The sequence below is a fragment of the Macadamia integrifolia genome, chromosome 2 (genome assembly GCF_013358625.1).
Source record: "Macadamia integrifolia cultivar HAES 741 chromosome 2, SCU_Mint_v3, whole genome shotgun sequence".
NCBI classification, from domain to species: Eukaryota; Viridiplantae; Streptophyta; class Magnoliopsida; order Proteales; family Proteaceae; genus Macadamia; species Macadamia integrifolia.
In genome coordinates, this window is record NC_056558.1 from 20,968,226 (window position 1) to 20,994,503 (window position 26,278).

The 26,278-nt window shown below is 40.1% G+C and overlaps 1 protein-coding gene and 1 long non-coding RNA gene across 2 annotated transcripts; both read left to right on the top strand.

The window, feature by feature from the left end:
• Positions 1–2,423: 2,423 nt before the first annotated feature.
• On the top strand, positions 2,424–24,961 carry LOC122069226 (F-box protein At1g70590). The gene is made up of 4 exons (XM_042633200.1): positions 2,424–3,132; positions 23,324–23,457; positions 24,142–24,324; positions 24,513–24,961. The coding sequence occupies exons 1-4, from the start codon at positions 2,460–2,462 to the stop codon at positions 24,675–24,677; spliced, it is 1,155 nt and encodes a 384-aa protein (XP_042489134.1). The 5' UTR covers positions 2,424–2,459; the 3' UTR covers positions 24,678–24,961.
• Positions 6,607–7,036, top strand: LOC122069237. The gene is made up of 2 exons (XR_006137409.1): positions 6,607–6,708; positions 6,817–7,036. It is a non-coding gene; the product is annotated as an uncharacterized LOC122069237 (long non-coding RNA).
• Positions 24,962–26,278: the final 1,317 nt, after the last annotated feature.

Sequence of the window (26,278 nt, forward strand, 5' to 3'; positions counted from 1 at the left end):
AGGCGACAGGGTAATCTATTAATTTTCAAAAATCCAATCTCACCTTTAGTCCAAATACTCATGTAAAATTCAATAGGTGGTTTTCTAGAATTTTAAAGGTGCCATATGGTGATGGACCTTCTAAGTATTTGGGACTACCAACTGAGTTTGGTATATCCAAGAAGATGTTATTTGAGGATATGAAAGTAAAGACAAGGAAAGTACACGGATGGAAGCAAAAGTTATTGTCACATGCCAGTAAGGAGGTTCTTTTGAAAGCTGCTATTTCTCCTATGTCAAATTTTGTAGGATCTCTCTTCAAATTACCAGCTTCCTACCATGACGCGGTTAGAAAAGCTTCAACAAATTTCTATTGGGGTGATTCAAATAAAGACTCAAAAGTACATTGGATTTCTTGGACATGACTTTGTCGTTCTAAATCCAAGGGTGGTTTGGTGTTTAAAGACTCAAGAATTCAAAATAAAGCTTTGTTGGCAAAGGCAGCATGGCGACTATGATCAACTCCTGACTCACTTTGGGCTCATTTCATAAATAATTTATTTCCCAAATGTAGACTTTCTTGATGCAAATTTGGGTAACAAACCATCTTGGGGATGGCGCAGTTTAATAGAAGGGAGGAAGACTCTAATGGCAGGATTGTTGTGGCAAATTGAAAGTGGTGAAACAGTGAATATTTGGCATGATAAGTGGGTGCCAACCTAACCAAATTACACAATTCAACAGCCGAGACCTTTTGGTTGCACATTAACATATGTTTCAGAAATCATAGATCCCGTTTCTAGAACCTGGCGGCCTGATCTATTGCAGCAGCACTTTCAGCCAGCAATGCGAGATGCAATTTTAAAGATCACCTTGAGCTTTTACGCAGCTGAAGATAAAAGGGTATGGGACCCATCTAAAAATGGTATATTTACTGTCAAAGCAGCATACCACTTGTTGTCAAATGAAGCCCAAGCCCTTCTAGCCACAAGTGCAACGTCATCATATGCACACAAGTGGGAACTGGTTCCAGATTCGGTTTGGAAAAGAATCTGGTCGATACAAATTCTTCCAAAAATAAAAAAATTTATTTGGAGAGCTGTGGCACAAGGGTTGCTTCAGGAGAAGGATTACATTCTTGGCATATTCCTATTGACCATACGTGTTGTTTTTGTGGAGTCGAAATAGTCAGTGGATCATATACTACTGGAGTGTTCTTTTGCAAAACTTGTATGGTTTGGGAGTTCCTTATGTTTCTCGCCACCGTCTGATCAAGTACCGGTCTTGGTCGATTGGTTGAGTAGTTGGGAGATCCTAGTCCGGAATGATAAGAAGCTGGCACGAGAATCACTCTCTCGAGCAACATTTATATGCTGGTACCTCCGGTGCGCAAGAAATGATTTAGCTATCAAAGCTAAATCTTGGACTCCACATGAGGTTATCATGGTTGCAGAGATGGCGTTTCTTGAGTTCTCTACAATTAATGGTTTCAATCTTCACCATATGTCGTCCTCCATACCATTAGCGGCTACCATGCATGATAGATGGAAGCCTCCTTCACCAGGTTCGCTTAAAGTGAATTGTGATGCTTCACTAGCTCAAGGAAGTTCAAAGGGTGGTGTTGGCTTTATTTTTAGGGATCATTGGGGTAATTAGATTAAAACTTTCTCCATTCCTCAGTATTTCAGTTCTACTGCACAAGGTGAGGCTCTAGCAATCCGGAATGCTTTGTCACAAGGGTTGGCACTAGGCTTCTACCATCTTTAAATTGAGTCTGATAGCATAGAGACAGTGGAGTTAATTAAGGACCATGCTCGGGTGCCACCATTGATGATCATAGCTATTATCCATGATATTAGATCTTTGTACTTCTTTTGTATCTATTTTTCCTTTTATGTATTCCACGAGATCTGAACAATGTTGCAGATACCTTGGCAAGAAAAGCCCTGTCTATCATGTGTTTGATATATTGGCCACATTTCACCCCTTGGCTTCATAGACATTGTGAGATTGAAGCCCTTGATTGTCCACATGACTATTATCAGTAAATTTTCTTTCCACAAAAAAAAAAAAAAAAAAAAAAAGAACATGTTTCTATTTTATTGATCAATTATCAATACATAATCCGATCAGTGTGTAGTCATTAACCCTTACCTCGCACGGGGGAATGCCGAATTACTATTAATTAAGAATTAGTCAATGCTTGGATTATTTTACCCAAAAAAGCAAAAAAAGACTTTGGGTTATGTTTTTGGGATCTCCACAGTTCAACCGTTAAAGAGATGCAAACGTCCAGTTCTTTTGGTTTTCGAACCCTTCTATCAACCATGACGTTGAGACCTTGTGGTAGTGGGAAGTGGGAAGTGGGAACCACCTCAGAAAGCCACCATCTTTTTCCATTCGTCGCTCTCCTTTTTCTTGCACTGCAACATAAGTAAACATTGAAGTGCAGAGGGAGGGAGGGAGGAGGGGGTGGGCAAATGGAACAGAGGACATGGCCAGTCCAACGGGACGGCGCACACTTCTCTGCCCTTCCACTGGTGAACATCAGCGGCAGCAAAGACGACGACGATGACGACGACCCCAACCGACGGCAACAACGACGACGAAGTCGACATCATCATCATCATCAACAACAACAACCACCACCACAAGTGCTCCGAACGAGGAATTCTCATTGTGCCAAATTACCCACTATCCACAGCGCCTCCTCACATCGCATCCGCTTCAGTTCCAGATGGTTTTCTTCTTTTTCGTCGACACAATCGATGGCGGAGGGCCATGATTTCTCACAACTCCCTTTCGATGTTCTGACGAAGATTGCGGCGTCCTTCACACTCCCTAACCTCCGATCAGCCTCTCTGGTGTGCCGCTCATGGAGGGATGCGCTTCGCCCGCTGAGGGAATCCATGCTGTTCCTTCGTTGGGGGAAGAGATTCAAGCACGGGCACGCTGGTGTTCGTCCTAATCTCCAGAAGGCTCTCGATTCCTTCCTCAAAGGCGCCGCCCGCGGCTCTACTCTCGCCATGGTTGACGCCGGACTCCTCTACTGGGAAATGGGCCACAAAGACAAAGGGATCGCCTTGTACCAGAGAGCCGCTGCCCTAGGCGACCCTGCTGCTCAGTGCAATTTGGGAATTTCTTATCTCCAAGGTATGCACTGCTCCTATCTCCATCGTTACACCCTTTTTCTTGATAATACCTACCATGAAATGTGGATAATCGTTTCCATTCCAATAGAATATGGTTCAATTTCTACATATAGACCTGTTGTGGTTGTGAGATTTGCGGTTGACAATAATTGGTGATTACTGACTCTCTGCTGCCTTGGTGTGTCGGTGGTACTAAACTGGACTATAGTACCACCTATAGTCTGTATTGATGTAATCAAGAAGAGTATTTAGCATCACTCAAAACACCTTCTGCTGGAGTATCTGATATAGTTTTAATAAATACAAGGCAACACAAATTTTTCCTTTTATTGGTCAAGGAAAGGTTGTCCAGACATTTTGTTTGATGAATTGGATAGATTTCACTGGGAGCTTTCTAATGCTACTGTCTTAATCACTGATTTCTATCCACACGTTGATATTGCAGTTCTTTCCTAGTTTTCCCAATACAAGTTATGGCTTTTAGAGGATTATTCTTTCTAAACCATTCTTTGAACACCAAGGACAAGAAGTGGAAGTTTTTAGGAGGTCTCAAATATAACTTGGAGGATCACAATATTGATACTAACTTTGGTGGGTGTACAACAACCTAGACAAAAGACGTCAGTTTCTATTGGAATGAGTGGGAAGGACTTGGATTGCTCTGTCCATCGACTACAATGTGAAAGAGCCAACTCCCTACACTTTCTGTTTGTGGAGGGGATGATCTTGACTGTGCCGTGGGAGAGGTCCCTTGGAACGATGGTATAAAGTAATATAGTTTTCAGAAGGATATAAAAGATTACCAAAGGGGTTTCTAGTTGGTTATTTGTAAATCTTTTTTCCTGGCTATATGTTGCAGTAGCTTATACACATCACTGCAGGTTTTACTTCCAAGATAGGAAATAGAATGATTAAGAATTTCAGCCAGGTTATCATTACCATATGCTGGTATTTAGCCATGAATTCCACAGCTGTTTGAGGAATTCAGATGTTAGGAAAATGAGGACAATGGATTTCCATGTTGCAACAACTTTTAGAATAAGGGCCCTTGTATCATTAGTATCTATTAGTGTTTATTTCCTATTATAATTCTTTTTGGTGGATTTTACAATATTTGGAAACTGAGAACAGGATTTCTGATTTTCCGTGTTGAGACAATGTTGCAACAACTTTTAGAATAAGGACATGTGTTTCATTAGTATGTATTAGTGTTTATTTCCGATTGCAATGCTTTTTGGTGGATTATACAGTATTTGGAAACTGAGAAAAGGATTTCTGATTTTCCATGTTATGAAGATACTGATGGAACAACTTCTGAGTGATGAAGAATCTAATTGGATTAAGTTATGGACACTTAAATTGTCCCTCAGTTTTTGTTGGACTAATCTTGAGGATTAGGCTATTAACCAAGTTAATCTAAAAATGCTTTCTAAACAAACTTCTGTGGTACAATATCAAACCAATAACAACCAGCTATAATAAAGAAAGGAAGAAGAAACAAGAAAAAAGAAGGGAGAAGAGAAGACTGACAGACAGTGGATAATAGAATGCCTCCAAACTGTGACACATCAGTATATTTATATTTAGAGTCTTAGGTGGTGTTTACAAGAAAGACGGGCTGGACTTATGTGTTATTATACATAGGCCCTTACTAAGTAAAGAACTAAGGTAGACTATAAGAAAGAAATATAGACAAGTTGAAAGAAAAAAAAAACCCTCACGTAGGAGCATAAATATCACCCATGCCTAGCTTGGAACAACCATCAAGGAAGGCATGATGAAATAGAGCTTTTGTGTACCATATCACCTAGTAAGTCACAAGAACGAACAAAAGGTGTAGAAATCAACTCTTATTACAACATTTCTCACAAAATGGCAGCCAACTTGAATATGTTTCGACCGCTAATGAAAAACCAGATTAATAGCAATATGTATAGCAGTTTGGTTATGACAAAACATATTCATAAGCTTATTGACAAGAAAACCAAGCTCTTGAATAAAAGACTTCAGCCACATTAATTAACTCAGTTGCAATGCATGTTGTAGTCCAGCTCAGCCTCTACACTAGATCAAGCCACTGTATTATGGGGCTTTTTACTCCTCCATGTAACCAGGTTGCCACCTACAAATGTACATTACCCAGTAGTAAATATATGATCACCATTAGCACCTGCATTACCTAGTAGTAGATATACAATCACCATTAGCACCTGCCTAGTCAGCATCATAATAACAAGCAACATCAGTGTACCATAAAGACAGTAAGCAAGTCCTTTTCCTAGAGACCTTTGAGATACTTCAAGATACGATGTTGACATGCTGCCTCCCAGTGAATTTTCTAGGTATTCTCCATGTATTGGCTAATAACCCCAATAGAAAATGAGATATCAGGCCTGGTGACTGTAATATATATATATATATATATTTACTTGTTTGCCACCTAACATGCCAGTCTCAGAAAGAAGATTAAGAACATATTTCCTTTGAGACAAGCTCACACCCTTCTTGTTTTGAATAAATTCAATGCTAAGAAAATATCTGAGAAGCCCCAAAATTTTCATCTGAAAGTGTTAATGTGGGTAGGACTTGCCCTCATCAATACTAGACAAATCATTACCAGGGACAATGATATCATCAACATAAACAACTAATACGGCTACCTTTGAATTTTGACCATGGACAAATGTAGAATGATCAGAGTAACATTGCAATCAGTCAAGCTTGCAATGATTGTTTCACCTCATAAATAGTCTTGTGTAGTTTACACACTTTCTGTGCATTCTCCCTATGAGCAACATACCCAGGAGGTTTCTCCATTTACACTTCTTCAAGTAAGTCACCATATAAAATCATTTTTGATATCGAGTTGATATATATCCCAGTTGAGAATAACAACTAAATAAATAATCACCTAGATGGAATTTAAAGAGAAACAGGAGAAAAGGACGTAGAGTAATGTACACCATTGGTTTGGTATCGGCCTTTAAGCCTCTCAACAGAGGCATCAAGCTTGTATTTAATGGTATACACCCAACGTCACAATACAACTTCCTTACCTGGAGGTGGATTAATTAGAGTCCATGTTTGACGAGAAAGAAGGGCATCCACCTCCATGAAGTGAACGAGAAAGATTTGAAATGGAAACAAATTTATTAGGAAAATTATCTTTTCAAACCTTATATGAGATACCACCCTAAATTCCCAAAAATATCAAACATACCCCTAAAGTCTAACACTGATAGTTTAGAAATGGAAAATACTCTTTTGACCCTAAAACCAAATTTGAATAAAATAGCCACTAGTCATCGTTTTTCACCTCTTTTACTCTTTATTATGAAATACCTTTGAACCCTAGAATGAGATTGCAGCCATTGAGGGTCGACTTTGAAGGGCCTGTCAAAAGAAGTGCAGCCATTGGGGGTGAGCATGAGAGGAGGAGCAACCATTGAGGGTATAATTCAAAAAGGAAGGGGGGGGGGGAGAGAGGTGGAAAAGGCAACAAACAAGAGGTTTCTTGTGAGGAACATTGTTGAACAAGCTGCAGTTAGGGATGTTCAAGAAGCCTGTGTTTATGATGGTATTCTTCCTTTATTTATTTATTTTTTTTTTGGTTCTTTCACTCCAATCTGCAATTGTTTTCCTTATTTGTTCTTTTTCCCTGACATTGGCTATTGGCTTTGTTAAGGTTATACGCTTCCTAAGCTGTGTGAGAGGATGGTCATCGTCCGGTGAAGCTGGCTTCTAACAACCGGGATACACCTGTAGTAACTCAAGTGAAATCTTAGTTGGATGATCTACAATAGGAAGTTTAGCAGAGGGTATGTGATTGGCTGTGTTGCCAAGGTACAACCCTCATCAGAGAATTACTGAGTACTCTGAAAACATGTACCATCAATGTTAACAAATTTTGGATGAGTAAGGGGATCATAGCAACGATAACCGCATTGAGTGCGCGAATACCCAAGAAAAATGCACTTGATAGCATGAGGAGACAATTTATCGAGTCAAAGACGCAAAATTTGAACAAAATAAATACAATCAAATACACAAGGGGGCAAAGAGAACTGCGGGGAAGAGGGAAAAGGATTGAAATAGGAGACCGGTTATTCAAAACAATGGAAGGCATCTAATTGATTAAGTAGTTGTCACCCCCCCCCAACAATATTTAGTACATGCAAATGAAACATCAATGAACGAGCAATTTCCAACATATGTCAATTTTTTCTCTGAGCCACACTATTTTGTGAGGGTTATAGGAGCAACAAATTTGATGAATAATTTCATTCTCGAAACAAAACAAGGAAATCGCATTTTGAGTATACTCAAGTGCATTATCAGAGTGGAAAATTCGAGGCAAGCAACAAACTGAGTATTTATTCTGTTATAGAAGTTTTTGAAAAAGGATTAAAATTTCAAAGTGATCTTTCAATGACCACAACCAAATTAACCAGGAATTATCTTCCAAAAAAGAGGGAAAAAAATGAGAAAAACCCGACCGATCTCTGGCATGTTAGGAACATCAAATATTAGAGTGAACTAACAAACAAAAAGATCGACTCCTAGAAGCATCATAGAGACGGTAAGGTAGTACGATGATGTTTGCTAAGCTCACATGCTTCACACTTGATACAAGAAATAGATTTGCAGCTGGGAGCCATTTGTTACAGCTTTGGTAGAGATAGGTGACTGAGGCAATAATGCCAGCAAAGAGGAGAGGTAACAGGAAAAGATGCTTTGCATTAGTAGAAGATAAAGCATCATCAAGATAATACAAGCCATCCTTCTCATGTCATCCACTTATCTTCTTTGCTTGAAGATCTTGAAAAACACAAGAAGGATAGAACGTAACAAAACAATTTATTGACTTAGTAATTTGACTAATAGACAAAAGATTCAAAGGAACTTAGGTCATGAAGAACAAAGGATAAATAAAGAAAAGAATGAGGAGAACCATGACCAAATGGTACCAAAGGACCCTCATTTCGTTCATAGGAGGTTCCTATTCATCTGACCTTTCTCAACCCATTTCTTTAGACAATTTTTTCCTCTTTTCGGATGCACTACAAATAGGAGCTAATGAACAGACCTATAATCCCATAGAAGGTGATGCAGACGCTGCTGCACTTGCCTAGTTGGACCAGCATGACCTGCTTTGGAACCCAAGAGCTAAGAAGAATTGGTCCATCCCAGGGTCTTGGTCCAACAGGGGTTGGAAGTAATTAGTATTAGTTTATTTTGTGTCTTTGATTTCACAAAGCAGGAATGTAGGAGTTAGAGTCAGTTTAGAGCTTGTTTCCTTTTATGTTTTGCTTCCTAGTTTAGACTAGTTACTATTTCAGTTGAGTTTCTAATTTTTGTTTTTACTTTCCTCTATATTGGTTGTAACCAATGGACTAGTTACAATGAATTGAAGAATGAAGTGAGAATTAGTTTGATTTTATACTCTGTGAAAGTGTGTGCTTCCCTTTTCTCCCTACTACTCTGAGCCTCTCCTTCTTCTCTAGAAGCGCTCTGTCAACTTGGTATCAGAGTCGAAGGATCCATCTCCTTCGTTCTCTTTGCCTGTTCTAACCCTTATTCTCCTTCCCATTCTCTTTTTGTTCTTTACTAAGAAGACAAAGATTTAAAAAAAAAAAAAAAAACCAGTTCTCTGTTCACGACAGAGAGAGCAACTCAACTCCTCCTTTCTCTAACCAGAACCCAACCCACCCTGTGACTCTTCAATCGAGCTCCTCCCTTCCTCCTAGGCTTTCCGCCAATAGAAATAAAAAAAAAGACCTTGTTGAAAACCCCATACCTGTTGAACCCCAACCCCACCCTTGTGACTTTTGATTGGAACCTTTGCCTCGTCCCAGGGTTTCGACAGCAGCAACAAAAGAAAGGAAAAAGAAAAGAAAAAAGAAAGACCAAACGAAGAAGAAGAGACGTGAGAGTGAAAGGGCCCAAAACACATACTTGTGCTCAACCTCCTTGCCTCAACACCTCTGTTGAGGTACTACCTTCTCTTGGTTTTCCTTCGGACTTCCTGGAGTATCGTCACTGCCTTCCTTGACTCCCACTACCCTCCATTGTAGGTTCCCATCACCAAGTAAGAGAAGAACCCCTCTGTCGGTATTGATGAACCCCGCCCACCCATCGATTACATCATCCTTTTTTTCTTTATTCCCCTTTTACCCCTCCCATCCCATCTTATTTTTGTAAGTCCTATTTTCTAACTAGTTGCCAAGTTTACCCTCCCTCATAAATTCCTAACTAAACTTCAATTTTTTACAATTTTGCCATCCTTTAAAAAAATTATTTACTATTTTGCCATTACCTAAGTGCTCTCTTGCTTACCTCCACCATGGTAGCCAATAGTGAAGTTATCCCAGCAACTGAACTCCTATAAGGAAGAAACTAATGCAAAAATTGATGCCCTCACTACCACTATCACTTCCCTTCAGACAATGATGGAATCTATGCAAGTTTCTATTGATCGATTGGTGGCTGTAGATAGAGAAAAGAGTCCCATATAATCTGGGGACTCTTCCAACACCACCCCACGGTATCCATCACTACCACTGCCACCACTACCACCCCTGCCATCACATTATACACCGCCACCACCATATAGAGCTGGTCGATATGATGATGGAGTTGAAAGAGCAACAAGACTGGATGTCCTTGATTTTTATGGAGAAAACAATCCACAATTGTACCTTGACTAGATCCACAACTTAGAGACATTCTTTAGATGGTATGGGTTGACTGAGGCACGAAAGGTCTTATATGCAGAAGTTAAACTAAAAGTCACGACCCGAGTTTGGTGGGTTAAGCAACATCAACAGAACCGAACCCAAGGCATTGGGTTAGTCACCACTTGGGCTGAAATGCATGAAATCATGAACCAGGGATTCCTACCTTCTGATTATAAGTAACGCATGCACCTCAAGTTTGCACAGTTGAAATAGGAAAATCTAACCATTGAAGAATATGTTGCTAGGTTCTATTATTTTTTTCCTTTCGTATTGATTTTGAGTGGGATGAAGAAGTATTAGTCGCATAGTTCTGCAATGGATTGCACTCTCAGATTAGTGTTGCCCTTGCATCAAGTCGGTTACCTACAATGGAAGTTGTGTAGATAGCATATCAGGTTGAGGAAAATCAATAACGCCCATACAATTGGAGAACTTTTGCAGATAATTTTCCTAGAGGTACTAATTGCATTCAGTAGCAGCTTCCATTGTTGTGTGCAAGTAGCGTATCAGGTTGAGGAAAATCTATGACGCCCATACAATTGGAGAACTTTTGCAGATAATTTTCCTAGAGGTACTAATTGCATTCAGTAGCAGCTTCCATTGTTGTGTGCAAGTAGCGTATCAGGTTGAGGAAAATCTATGACGCCCATACAATTGGAGAACTTTACTCGGAAAAAATCATTCAACAAACCACAGGCTAGTGCTTCGTCTGTGGCATCTTCAGGACCTAGCTAGCCGTATTCTCCACCTCGACATTCTTTTGAAATTTCATTTTCACTGCCTACTTGTCCATACTCGTCCCCTTGGCGTGGTTTAAATAAACCTTCTGAGGCGACAAAGTTTACAGTTCGGTGCTACTCGTGTAATGGATTTGAATATATCAGTGCTCAATGTCTCAACCGTATGGTTGCTTTTATCAATAAGGATTCTCGTATACCTTATATTCCTGAAGAGCAACTTGGTTCTGACACGGTTGATTTAAGGGAAGAGTGTGTGCCAGGTGAAGTCCATGACACTCCTAGTGATGAGGACCTGCATCTTCTTCATGTTATTCATCGTGTTTTGACCACTCAGAAAGTCACTGAAGATGAAGACTGACGCCACAGTAGTATTTTCCAAATTTGTGTGAAGTGCAATGACCAACTATTAACCTTGGTCATTAATGGAGGTAGTTGCACTAACGTTGTCTCTAAAGATGCTGTTCGTAAGTTAGGATTGAAGAGAGAGCCGCATCCAAATCCCTACAAGGTTGCCTAGTGAACAACACTAATCTCAAGATCACAGATAAGTGTTTGGTCACATATTTTATTGGTGGATTTTTTTAAGGATACAGTCCAATGTGACGTCCTCCCTCTGAAGGTGTGGCATATCCTTCTTGGTCAACCGTGGTTGTTTGACAAGAAAGTTAAGCATTGTGGCTATGCCAACACCTATGCTTTCAAGCACAACAACAAAACTATGAAATTTCATCCTACCAAAGATCTCCCAGAAATTAAGCTCAAGAAGATGGTGGGATCTTTCCTCTTTCAACGTATTCCTTCAAACTGTTTCCTCGGTTCTTTTCCTAACTCCACTGAGTCGAGTTCTTTTCAAATGAGGAGTTGATGTAGACACGGCTGTAGTTGCCTGGTTGGACCAGCATGATTGGCTTTGGAAGCAAAGAGCCAAGAAGAACCGGTCCATCCCAGAGGGTTTTGGTCCAATAGAGGTTGGAAGTAATTAGTATTAGTTTATTTTGTTTCTTTTATTTATAGAGTAGGAACATAGGAGTTAGAGTCGGTTTAAAGCTTTGGTTGAGTTTCTAATTTTATGTCTTTAGTTTCCTATATTTTGGTTGTAATCGATGGACCAGTTACAGTGAATTGAAGAATGAAGTGAGAATCAGTTTGATTTTATACTCTGTGAAAGTGTGTGCTTTCCCCTTTTCCCCTTTCCCCCCAGCTACTTTGATTTCACCTTCTTCTCTAGAGGCCCTCCATCAAAACGACATCACAATCCCTTGTGGTTCAACTAGTGGCCCAGCATTCAATGCAAGTCGAAGCATCTGGCTATCGGGCTGGTTAACTGCTATTTACGAGTAAAACCCCATACACTGAGGAGGAAAAGGAGGAATCCGGCCCAAGGAGGGGCTCATGAGGATATTAGAAGATCTTTTAGTTATTTGTTTCAATTTTCATTAATACTTGTTTAGTAATAGGTTGTTGCTGTTATGTTACTGCATAGTAGTTATTATTTTGGAAGTCACTAGAAGACTTCTGTTTCTGTAATAGAAACTAGATCTATGAATAACTGAAGAGGGCAACAGTAGGAGCCCCTGATATCTTATTCTAAAAGCTTTGTTGCTATGGCTGCAATGTATTGTATGAAGCAGGAGATGTGAGAGACAATAGATCTGGTGGGAAACTGGACAGACTGGTGAGATACTGGTTGAGGCCTTGGGTGAGAGAAAGCTAGGCCATCCAGGTCATTTCATTCTTCTTTTCTTTTCTCGTTCTGAAACCGAGGTATGTATATCAATTTATGCCATCTTGAATACTCATGTTTATTCTTGATTGAAGACCGTTGAACCCATCTTATACGCTGCCCAAGGTTTAAGATCTCGCTCTCGCCTCCCATCTCGCTAATCCAAAAAAGGGAGATCTCGCCGTGATCATGTATTTTTTCCCGGTCGATCCGGTGGTTGGTCTCGGTGGCTATATGGTCTTTGTAGCCCCTGAAAGTTGGTATTTACCCTATTTTAGGCCTTCTAAACACAATGAAAACATCAGTTTTTTTAAAAATCAAATCTAAAATTGTACTTTGACTTTGTACCCTATGTAAATAGTCTCCGACTCTTTGGACCTTATGCTAGTATGCTATATTCCATAACACATTCTATATTCAACACATGATGCAACATAATTATTAAAATTTAAAAGACATCATATATAAGAAAAGTAACTCCAAATGTGGATGAGGAGGTAATATTCTCTACTCTATAAGCTTCAATGAGTGTAGGAATGGAGACACTTAAGCAAAAGTGCCAAAATCCTTGTTCCCTAGTGTTTTTTCTTCAAAAAATTAGAAAGAGGCGAGATTTGGCGAGATCTCGGTCGAGTTTTTGTACAATTTGTATCTTGCCATGCATCTCGTCTCACCTTTTTGAAAAAACGAGATATTAGCGAGATCTCGCCGAGATCTTGAACAAAGATCCTACCACTGCATAATTGCTCTTAGAACCCTTACATAACCCGCCTTAACCTGAACCCAACATCGGAATCTTTTACTAAACAAAGTTACAAAATAAAATTCAAAACCCAATTTAAATACAAAACCAAAAGAAGGTGATGTAGGTAGACATTTTGGTCTATACTACAGAAGAAGGAAAAAGGGCAGCCAATTGAGCCAGCCATCAGCCTAGATCTGGTCTGATCGAACCAGCCCACTGTTGTTCTTAGAACTCTCCTACGACTCCTAGTTGTGATCTATTTTATTACTTTATTTGAGTCCTACACCATTTTGGAGTCTTAGGTTTATTCTTAGAAAATCTTACTTTAAGTTTGACAATGTTTTTGAAGTTGTTTTTGGTATACAAGTCATTAATTAGTTCGTAATTTAAGTCCTAAGTTAAGTAGGTTTCCTAATAAGTATTAGCCTAAGTTAAGTAGGTTTCCTATTTTGTCTTGGAGTCATAAGCTCTATAAAAGAGGCATGATGTAACTTTAGAGACAATCATTAATGAATGAAATTTGCAGCTTTGTGTTCTCAAAATTCTGAGAGAGAATTTCTTCAACAGCTGAGATTGCTGTGGGTGAGAGGCCCAGGCTAAGATAGCCACCCCACCCACACCTTTCCCGTCTCATTCTCTTCTTCTCTGTTCTGATTTGTGAGAGTGATCTGAGAGTGTTCTATTATTTGTTTGAAGATCAGCAACAATTTTGATTGAAGAATAGTCCAAGAACAGAATCAATTTCAGCAAGGAAGTTAGGGTTTTGAAGGTTTCATCGAGTGGCTATATCTCCCAAGTCTGAAGTCTAATCAGCAAGCCCTTCTTTATTCCAGCCTCCAAGAGGACCCCTCGGTCCAAACTTGGTGGCCATCTGAGGTGTTTTGCTGCTGTTCCTGAAGAATTCTCCTAGTTTCCTTATTAAGGACCTGAAACCAAGAAGGTGCAGATATTCCTAACCAGCCAGAGAATTTCAGAGATATATTAGGGTTTTGTTCAGCAACCCTAACCCCTCCACTCAATCCAGGTTTGGCCCCATTCCAAGTCTTCAACCTCCAATCGCAGTCAGCCCTAGTTCTGCCCTGTTTTCAGGTTTGTTTTTTAATCTTGTTTTCATATTTATCTATCCTTGTGCTTGGTTTAGTTGGAGTTTTGGGGATTATTCTTGGGGGTTATTGATCTCTCAATACCCTTACATTAGAAGGATGGCTTTATAAACAAGCCACAAAAAGAATCTATTTTGATCTAATAATAGGAATTCGAGAATTATCTTCCTTGATCGCAATCTTTAATGAGTCTGGAAAAGAAGTGTACACTGTGAAACATGAATTTGAGCGGCTACTGTCACACCCCACTTCATAAAGCCTAGCTGTGTGACTTGGACACCATTCACTACTCAGCTAATCCTCCAGGATCACAAATGGAGTACTTTAAGAATACACAACTTGCAAGATAATTTAACAAAATCACATAGTTAATGGGGTCATACTGTAACTACAGACTGATGAACTGCTACTGTTACCATAATTAGTTACAAACATTGTTTTGAGATCACCATCCAATAAATACAGTATCAAGAAGGCAATTTTATGATTACACAAAAAGAATAAAAAGAGTACGGGATAATGCCCATCATCCTAGCAGATTTCCAAAGGCACAACCCATCACAGCCATATGTCTAGTCGTGCTCCTCGTACCCCTGAGTACACGACTTCTCGACTATGTTGACCGGGACCTCATTTTGCTCTGGTACCTGTACACCTGAATCACCATCTAAAAAGGGAAAATAACGTGGGATGGGCTTCGTAAGCCTAGTGAGAGGTGGGGTATACAAGCACACACAACAATAATAATACTATAACATGCTCAAACAAGTTACTTAGTGCAGCCTGAGCCCATTTAATTATTATACCTAGACAATCACACCAAGTCCAATAGCTTGGTTTGAGTGACTCAACGTAGGTGGTATCCTTCTTCACCAGTAATCATTGGTCCCTCGGTGATATAAGCTAGTTGTAAGTAGGAGCATATTGGTCCTTACATTTATACTTCGGTACCCAATAAGCCCCTTGGAGTAATCCCCCTAACAGCACTGGCCCGGCCGTGCAGCGCTTGTGTACGACATTCACACATCATTACAACGGACTTGGTATTCCAGAACGAACCTTGGACCTACCCGTTGGGATTAGCCAATATCTCATACCGGATTGTGGCACCAACGTTGTGAATCCTAGCCATGCATACTATTTGTAAATGCAATCAATAAAAATCAATACACACGCACCTAGGGCACACGGTATCGGAATTTCCCCTTCGGCCTCACAGTGCCCCTCGCCATCTATATCCACATCTTATCTCATCCACATTCTCAGACACACATGCTCCAAATCACATAATATATGCATAAATAGGAATTTGGTGCACAAACACGTATGACATCACAATATGAGCATGCAAGAAGAAATTAAATCATAAACACTCCATAAATTAAGTCAAACACGTATTCACCTAAATTGTTAGGCAATTCGGCAATCTCCCGTAAATCCACGCATCTCCCCGCTTAAGGTTAATGTAACCTATCCAATGCATGTGGACAAGTCACAATTTAATCCCTTAAATAACCAACAAACCCTACAAAAATCCCCTACTAAAACCTAAATCATAGGCTAATCATACTGTAACAGGCTAATAGGTCCGGTGGATGATCCTGACTGGTTGATTCCAATCGGAGGATCAACCTAAAGGCTTACAGAATATTGAATAATCAACCGGTTGGGTCAGCCGGTTGGCCCAGAATCAGGATTTTTTCCTTTGTTTGGCTCCTAAAGTGTGGTCCTTCATTCCTAGGGTTATTCTACTCATACTAGTGCTTGAAACATGGGTTTCCATGGTGAGGGATTCAATCCTTACCCACTCCTTGGTTCAATTTGGTGATCCTCCCCAACTAGGGCACCCACTTTCATGGCCCTCATACCTATATGCTAAGGTGAACTAAATTGGGTCATATAGGTATGAGTTCCATCTTACTAAGGCTCCCCATTTAGTGTACAATGTATAAAGAGTCCCCTCCTTAGCTTAGGTTATGATCTTGTAGAGGGAAGAGAGAGAAATAGAACTTGCTCAAGACCTTGGCAATGTGAGAGGATGACCTTCACAAGGGATGCTAGTAGCTCCTTCTTCAACTCCCCCTTCCTTCTTCTCCTTCTCCTTCTTCTCCTCCTCCTTCGTCCTCTCCTTCTCTTTCCTCTTTCATCTTTCATTTGCACAATAAGCAAATAAGAGGTGGTTGGGCTTTAAATAGGTTCATTTATTGACTAAAGCCTATTTGGCTAAATAATGGTTTTGGCCAAACAAAATTAATCTGTTGGTTGATGGTGTTGGTCCAACTCTATGAGACACATGTCTATCAATCCATCTCTATGAGGGTGCGGACCCTCATTGGAGTAGTTCGGGGCATCCTGGTAGGTATCTGTGGGTCCCACATCCAAATCAAGGTTTAAGATCTTGCTCTCGCCACCCATCTCACTAAAAAAAATAAAAAAATAAAAAGAGATCTCGCCAAGATCTTGTATTTTTTTTTACTTTCAACTCATTGGTTGATCTCGGTAAGCATATGACCTTTGTAGCCCCTAAAACTGTGTATTACCCTATTGTAGGCATTCTAAAAACAATGGAAACATCATTTTTTTAAAAATCAAACTCAAAATGGTACTTTGACTTTGTACCCTATGCAAGTAGTCGGCAACTCTTCGAGCCCTTCATCTAGTATGATATGTTCTCTTCATCAATCCACCTTCCACAATCATCATTCTGACACAACATAATCATTAGTATATAAAAGACATCATTTCTAATTAGTATTAATGGTTGATGAGTCACATACATTGAAAATCTGAAATGACAAAAGATAAGCAACATTAACATAACAAATAACAACATAGCTGCATAAAGTACATATTAGTAATAACTAACATAGATATAGTAGACAACTAGACATTTAGACTCCATCATAGAGACCAAGACTCTTAATACTGAAATGAGTACCATGCTATATCATCATGGCCTCCATATTGTTGATGATGTCGAAGCATTTTTTGCTCTGATTGAATCACAAAGGCTGGCCATGTCATGGTATGACGGAAGTAATACTCAAAATTCTGCCACAACAACCGTATAAACATCATCACCAACATACTGGAGATACCCAATCTTTGGGTATGTCTCTGAAACTAAATGAGCTGGAACAAGATACATAGCTATTGTTGGTGCTTGAAGGACATGAACTTGCACTGGCATGTATGGATGGGGGTCTAGAACCCTGAAGATGCTATCCACAAAACCTGACCCAATGTGGGAGTATGACTGACTGCCCCTCATACTCAGTGGTAGAAGGAAAGAGCTGGCCTGTGGGTGTCCAAACTGGCCAAATTGACTATAATGACTATAGTCTGAACCGGTTGTCCCTGTGCTATATATAGTTGAAGGTGTATGTAATTGCTCCCCATTAATACCACTCTCAATGCTTAAGCCTCCTAGAATGTCAATCAAGCTCCTAATAGAGATGTCTATGGAGTCATTGTTATCCTGCTCCTCTCCACCAGCTATGAATCTACGACGTGAGCCTCTCTTGTAGGGTGTGGGGGAATGTGCACCGTGGTCCATGTCCTGTTTGGTATGAGTGAACTGAGTCTCTCGTGTGAACTGCACTGGCTCTTGCTCCAGTTCAATGTCATGGTACCTCTTGCACATCCCCCATCACCATCACCATCACCATCACCATCACCATCTCCATCACCATCACTAGCACGGTGTCACGACCTACCCAACATAGGCCCACGAGCCAGGTCTGAGGCCGTGACAACGGGCTCCACTACTACCACCACCACTATGTCCTGTACCATCATCATCATCACTGGACCATGACCAAATAGTTTCAGGCTCCACATCAACCCCAATAGCTTGGGACTCGAGAGGCCTAGGTACCTATGAAAGCACACGGCCCTCTTGAGACATATACTCATCCACGTCAGTACCCAATTGACTAGCTATCACATGGTCAGGCCTACCCCCAGGCTGATTCATAAGTGGCTCACCTTGATTCTCACCCATTCGTATAGGGCATCCTCATCATTTGAGTCTTCTTGGAAAACGTGAGCAAGTTCAATTGGTTCATTGCTATTGTCCATGCCTTGACATATGTGTTGTATCTTCAATCTCATATTGTAATGTGCAAACACCAACTGCTATAGCTTTTTGTGACCTAGTCGGTTCCGCCTCTTGGTGTGGATTAGTGAGAATGTACTCCAATTACGCTCACATCCAAATGCAGAACAAGTTTGGGAGAGCACCTTGATTGCTATCTTCCTCAAGTTTGGTGCATCTTTTCTATATAGGACCCACCATTCACCAGAGGCAATACTTTGTCTTCCAGCCACTGCCCTACCAAAACTCCTAGTAGTATACCCGAAATCCTTTATCTGTACATATTTGAAACATTGAATACAAGTTAGTACACAAAAGGGAATTCATTAAGACTTAGGAAACTATACATATTTCAAACATTAACCCACCTCAGTGTTGCATGCTGCCTGTAGATTAGGTTTAGGGACCAACTTTGCCACCACAAGTCCCACTGCTTTTAGTAATACATCATCAATTCCTAGATTGTACTTGTAGTGGAGCTTAGGATTGAGATAATACGCTGCAAATTCCATAAATTACTTGTCATTGAATGTAAAGTAACTATAACTTGGACTATAGTTAAGTTTATAAACTCACCAGCTTTATGCAGTGGATGAATTAAATGTTTCTCCCATCTCTCCTCAATAATTTTGATATAAGATTTTGCGCCCCTAGGAATGGATGCTCTCACCTTCTCCTTCATCTTTTCCAATGCAGCATACACATATGGCAAGGTAGGTTGCCTCTTTGAGTCTACCAACCTCAAGATACTGGGGTTGATGTGAAGATGAACCTTCTCCGTTGCAGAATACACATAGATGTGAAGAAGATCCTCCTTATATTTGGTCCAATTGTAACTGTCTTGAGGTTGGTAGACTTAGAGAGGCAGCCTACCTTACCATATATGTATGCTTCAATGGTGAAGATGAAGGAGAAGGTGAGAGCATCCATTCCTAGGGGTGTAAAATCTTACATCAAAATTATTGAGGAGAGATGGGAGAAACATTTGATTCATCCATTGCATAAAGCTGGTGAGTTTATAAACTTAACCATAGTCCAAGTTATAGTTACTTTACATTCAATGACAAGTTATTTATGGAATTTGTAGCGTATAATCTCAATACTAAGCTCCACTACAAGTACAATCTAGGAATGGATGATGTATTGCTAAAAGTAGTGGGACTTGTGGTGGCAAAGTTGGTCCCTAATCCTGATCTACAAGCAGTATGCAACACTGAGGTGGGTTAATGTTTGAAATATGTATAGTTTCCTAAGTCTTAATGAATTCTCTTTTGTGTAGTAACTTGTATTCAATGTTTGAAATATGTATAGATAAAGGATTTCGGGGATGCCACTGGGAGTATTGGTAGGGTAGTGGCTGAAAGACAAAGTACTGCCACTAGTGAATGGTGGGTCTTATATAGAAAAGATGCACCAAACTTGAGGAAGATAGCAATCAAGGTGCTCTCCCAAACTTGTTATGCATCTAGATGTGAGTGTAATTGGAGTACATTCTCACTGATCCACACCAAGAGGCGGAACCGACTGGGTCATGAAAAGCTATGGTAGCAATGAACCAATTGAACTTACTTACGTTTTCTAAGAAGACTCAGATGATGAGGATCCCCTATACTAGTGGGTGAAGGATCGAGGTGAGCCAGTTATGGTTCAGCCTGGGGGTAAACCCGACCCTGTCGTAGCTAGTCAGATGGGTACTGATGTGGATGAGTATATGTCTCAAGAGGGCCGTGTGCTTTCACGGATACCCAGGCCTTTCTAGTCCCAAGATACTGGGGTTGATGTGGAGCTTGAAACTGTTTGGTTATGATCCAATGATGGGGATGGTGGTGGTGATGGCGATGATGGGGGAATGTGAGAGGTACCATTACACTGAACCGGAGCAAGAGCGGGTGGGGCTCACAGTAGACTCATGCCACACAGGACATGAACCATGGTGCAGGTTCCCCCCACCCTACAAGAGAGGCTCACGTCGTCGATTTATAGCCGGTGGAGAGGAGCAGGATAGCATGGACTCTATAGACATCTCTGTTAGGAGCTTGACTGACACTCTAGGAGGCTTAAGCATAGAGAGTGGTATTCTTGGGGAGCCGTTGTATGCACCGCTAGCTATATATGGCACAGGGACAACCGGTTCAGACTATAGTCATTATAGCTAGTTTGGACATCCACAGGTTAGCTCTTTCCTCTCTGCCACTAAGTATGAGGGTCAGTCACACTCTCAGATTGGGTCAGGTTTTGTGGATAGCCTCTTCGGGGCTCCAGAGCCTCAGCATTACATGCCGATTCCTGTCTGTCAAGCACCAACCAGAAGCTATGGATCTCATTTCAGGTCATTTAGTTTCAGAGATATCTACCCAAGGATTGGGTATCTCTAGTTTGTTGGTGATGATGTTTATAGGGTTGTTGTGGCAGACTTTGAGTATTACTTCCGTCATACTATGACATGGCTAGCCTTTGTGCTTCAATCAGAGCAAAACATACTTCGACATTAGCATCAGCAATCTGAAGGCTATGATGATATGGTCAAACACTCATTTCAATATTAAGAGTCTTTATCTCTAGTATGGAGTCTAAATGTCTAGTTGTTTACTATATCCGTATATCTATGTTATGTACTTTATGTAGCTATGTTGTTATTTGTTATGTTAATTGTCGCTTATCTTATGGCATTACAAATTTTTAATGTATGTGACTCATTAATAGTAATTAGAAATTATGACTTTTATATTCTAATGATTATGTTGTGTCAGAATGTTAATTGTGGAAGGTGGATTGATGAATACATCATACTAGATGAAGGGTTCGAAGACTCGCCAACTACTTACATAGGATACAATGTCAAAGTACCATTTTGAGTTTGATTTTTAAAATATTGATGTTTCCGTTGTGTTTAAAATGACAAATAAAATAAATACATAGTTTCAGGGACTATGAAGGCCATCTTCCCACCGAGATGAACGCCAATTTTTTTTTTTTTTTTTTTTTTTTTTTGCGATGTGTGGTGAAACCGAGATCTTAAACCTTGGGTAGGGTGACAAAGTCATCTAGATCCCCTCCACTTTTGGTTCCTTTAGCTCCTCCCTACGTGGAACCTTGTCCGTGCCCATCACCCCCCCATCCCTTGTACTAAGGTTGTTTGGTTCAAAAGTCACATTCCCCATCACAGCTTCACCACTTGGAGGGCTCTCTCCAATTGCCTCCCCACCCAATCATTCCTTTTCCATTGTCATATTCAAGTCCCCTCTGCTTGCTACCTCTGTTGGAATGGTTTTGAGCACCACAACCACCTCTTCTTCAGCTGCCCTTTCTCCTCCTCTGTCTAGAAAAGAGTCCTTGGTCACTGCTGGTCTAGCAGGAGAAGTCCTCTCCCCCCTTTTCAGGAAATGGATTTGGGTTGATATGTGGCTTTTCCAGATCATCTATTTGCCATATTGCCGGGAAACTTGTTTTTGCGCCACCATAAACTAAATCTAGATGAAAAGGAATCTTCGTAGATGGACGTCCAACTCCTGTTCCTTTGATAGAATTTGGAATGCCATATTTTTTTATATCATTTCCAAGCTCAGATTGATCCCCTCTCGTCCTGTAAGGGAGACTGCAAGGAACATGCTCATTGTTGTGTCCCAGGGTCTCCCCCTTTCTACCCCCCCGGCCTAGTCTCTGCGTGGCTTTTTGCTTTTTCTTTTATTTATTTTCTTTCTTTTCTTGCTTTGGCCATTGGGTTTGTATTCCATCTTCTTTCTTTCTTTTGGTAATGAATTTTTTATCCACCCAAAAAAAATATATATATATATATGGATGCTGGTTGATATAATGAACATGCATATAATCGACCCAAAGGCAATAAACAACGAGACAAACAAATAAAAAACAGAAAGTATCACATATAGCGCAGGGAAGAAACAAAGTTAAAGTGAAGAAAATCTTACCTCGTAAAAAGTAACTCAAATGGCCATGAAACTGCTCGAACAGCCTTGGTATGCAGTAGAGCAATCTCTTAAAGTTGTATCAAATTCCAACAGCCAGATTCGAAGGTATTGATTGGAACAGAAATAGAAACTTTTGTTCCATGTCATAGGGAAGCCCAGACATCCCAATCAATGCAGCTGATCAATCCGAAAATTTAATCAAAGACATCGTGTGAGTAGAGGAAAAAAAATTCCAAAAGGTTGTTGCAATCCAACGGTAGGATGACAGATACTTGGAGAGCAGGATTTCAGATCTAAGCCTTGAAAACCATGATATCACAAGGCGTAGAAAAGAGGCAGCGGTTCACGAACCAGCAGGAAAATCTTCATATAAACAGAAATCCCTTTTTATATTGGTTAGAATAACCAAGGGAATCATCCACCAAAGGTGGGGGAGTTGAAGTTTCAAATTTCAAATCATCAAACAATAAGAGTATTGGGACCTAGAGGAACCAGCCCACTCCATAAAGCCTCTATAGAGGCCAGGGACCATGTAGGAACCCAGGGCCAAGATGCCTCGAGTAATGATGCGGGAATGTTAACCGACTTCCCATATGCCGTGTCCTTTGGTTATTAAATTTTTTTTAATAAAGCAGTGAATTGAGTTATAAAACATTTCAAATTCAAACCACTTAAAATAGGATAAAGACTTACTTTTGGTAGAGTTTGTGGTGGTTTCAGATGCAACTTAGCTGCAGGCTTTGAGAATAGGAGATCTTCGAATTTGATGCCATTTTCTTTAAACATCCTGCCTTTTATGTTGGATCAGATTTGAATTGTTTTGCTTTTGAAGCCCTCACCTGAAACAATTTGTGGAAGCCACCCATATTTGATTTTGGCAACATTTGTTAATAATGGTGAACTTTGCCTTACACTCCTCCCCAAAGTAAACTTATAAAAGGAAAATAAAAGAAAAGAATTTGTAAACAAGTGTTTTATCAGTTCATAAATTCAAGGCTCTTTGATCATTCAAATTCTTTGGCTGTCATAATTTTTTACATTCATGCTCTAAATTGGCTATAAATTTTTCCACTTCATACACTAGTTTCATGTTTGTGACTTAATTATTATTATGTGCAGCTGAACCTGCTGATCCAAAAGAGGCTGTTAAGTGGTTATATGAAGCCTCAGTTGCAGGCCATATCCGTGCTCAATATCAACTTGCACTCTGCCTGCATCAAGGCCGTGGTGTGGAATGCAACCTACTGGAAGCTGTACTTGACTAATACCTCTTGATCCTTTTGTAGAATTATGAACTCTGAAAAGTAGGGTGTTCAGGAATGTTTGTGTTTGATACACGGAATGAAATAATTACTATTGTTATAGGTAGCATCAAAGAATGTATAGTTTGTGTTAGAAGTCATATTGAGAAAGGGAGAGGAACCATGGCTTGCTGTTTAGCGCGAGTCATGATTCACCTTAGGGTTATTTTTGTCCTGGTGGACCTTATCAAGTTACAGTTAGTAAGTTGTACTTTCCTATTTCAGCTATTCTTTCTTATTTCCTATTCCAATTGTCTTTGTAATTGTTAGTCTATGTATTGAATGAAGGGCGCAGTCCCACCCTGAAGGTTGTGACTCCCGAAGTTTCAGCCACCTCTCCTTCCCTTCTTTCTCTTTTGACTCCCAAAGTTTCGGCCATCTCTTGTTTTCTTCTCTTTCTCCTCCTCTTTCTTTTATTTACAAAATAATGGCAATGGAACAGAGAAGGATCCTACTAGTTAATGCCACCAATAATCAGTAGCAATTCTGAACTAGGCTGCAACATGTCAAAGCAACACTAATGATCTAGTCTTCTGTTATTATTGAACAAGATAACATTATCTAGAGTGCCCACTTTATAAGCGCTGTGCATCTTAATCACAGTTCTCTTCCTTGTAAATGTTTCATTTGATTCAGGCAAAGTGGTATCTAAGAGCTGCAGAAGGTGGGTATGTCCGTGCGATGTACAATACTTCACTGTGCTACTCTTTTGGTGAAGGTTTGGCACGCAACCATCGACAAGCAAGGAAATGGATGAAGCGAGCTGCTGATCGTGGTCACAGTAAAGCTCAATTAGAGCATGGCCTTGGACTCTTTTCTGTATGTAATTCCACTTATGTCCCTCTCTCTCTCTCTCTCTCTCTCTCTCACACACACACACACATGCATGTGCGGCCTCTCACCCTGTACGCAATTTTGTTTCCTATGAAGGCCCTACTGTATCAGAAATTTGAGTTTGCAAAAGTGGGTAGTTGGGAGTCTGATTGAGTTTGTTACTTCATGGGCAGGAAGGGGAGATGTTGAAAGCATTAGTCTACCTTGAGCTTGCCATTCGAGCAGGTGAAACTTCAGCAGAACATGTAAAAAATGTAGTACTCCAACAACTATCGGCAAGTTCACGTGATCGTGCCATGTCTCTTGCTGACAATTGGCGAGCTCTACCTTCTCGCTGAGCTATTTACACTGACAGTTGGTCTGCATTTTGTCTTTGTTTTCCTTTGCTGTGTTTTGTTTCAATTCTGTTTTCCTTGTTACGTGGTGGCCATGGTCGTATACCTAATTTTCCTTTTGGAAGGTATTTTATCAACAATTTTCCATGCTCCTAGCGGCTTGTTTACTGGAACTTAATTTCCTGTATTTTACCAGTAATTACTGCTTTACTGGTTATAATGATCTACTTTGGTCTGGGTTGTAAAAGTACATTCTGGGTCAGTAATGAAGATCTATTAAACGCAAATCCAAGCGTGTTGTGGTTTCCTATTTCTGATCAGTGTATTCTACCCTGGATTTAGAACCTGATTGTATAAATGTATCAGTGGTTTGCCTCTCATGGTATTTAAAGTGCAATTTTAACAAAGAACAAAAAACCAGACCCTATTAAATGGAATTACCCCTTCCTTTTGAGGATGGGATGAAGACTAAATTGATATATACGCTAGTTTGAAAAAGATTTTTGGATAACACCGCAGCAGAGACTCAGAGAGAGCTGCAACTTTTCTGTTTTTTCTAACACACAAAGTTCAAACTAATTTATCTTCAGGGGAGGAAATGGATGGATAGTGATAGAATGGATATATATATATATATCGGTTTGATTAGAGACTTTGAATTTTGACGATTTGATGTCGATGGTGCAAGCTTTTGGAGGAAAGCAGAACAGCACTCTGTAGCCTCTCAACTTGACATCAACCAGATTCTTTCAGGAGACGAATATGGAAACAAGCTTCTTATAGGGGTAACATTCGGTTATAGAACAAGTCCAATTTCTTTGCCAATTACAGAATTTCTTGATGAAAAGAGAAGGTATTGAGGCAGCAGCAAAAGGGCTACTTCATGGGATGAAGATTGTGCAGGAAGAGGGGTGGGCAGTTTATGACATCTGGAGTCAAGATGAGAATCTAGAATGATTGATAGCAGGGAAACTAACAACTTTTTGGCCCCGGATCCCTATTCCCCATCTTTCGGCAATGAGGATTTTTTGTTTTTAAATGTATTTTTTTATAAATGCTACAACTTAATCTTTTGGCTTTAAAACATTGCCCATTGGGCTTGATTAGGAAAATTATGATTAGGAACACTAAGGCTGCTTTTGGTAGTCATTCAATTCCAGAAATGGTGTTTCGAATCAAAAACATAATTTTCAGTTTTTGTGTTAAAATGCCGTTTTAAAACAAAAAAAATGGTGTTTTGTGAACCTATTTGTTCACTTTTTGTGTATTTGGAACGAAACTGAAATGGCGGATAAGGTTTCGTAACAAGATACCATCTACAATAGTTCTGCAAGTTCAGAGCTCTAATTCTCGGGGACTTCGCAAGCACCTAATGAAGGAAGAGGAGGCACTGTCGTCAGTGCCTTCAAAGCTACGCAACTGCAACATACGAAGCTCCTCCACGGCCAACCAAGGCTGCAATCGCTGGTCATTGGAGGAGTCTATGCTACCCCAATCAATGAGGGAGTGTAATGTTTTCATTATGTATGAGCTAGCATCTAGTAATTGTGTGGCTCAAATTAGTGGATAAGGGTTGATTGATAGAGTTGGTTAGATGGAGCCCA

Bases quoted from the DNA above. Each gene is read 5' to 3' on its own strand.
- LOC122069226 (XM_042633200.1), top strand. From the start codon at position 2,460: ATGGAACAGAGGACATGGCCAGTCCAACGGGACGGCGCACACTTCTCT. The intron at 3,133-23,323 runs GTATGCACTGCT...TATTATGTGCAG, and splicing joins GGGAATTTCTTATCTCCAAG to CTGAACCTGCTGATCCAAAA. The intron at 24,325-24,512 runs GTATGTAATTCC...CTTCATGGGCAG, and splicing joins ATGGCCTTGGACTCTTTTCT to GAAGGGGAGATGTTGAAAGC.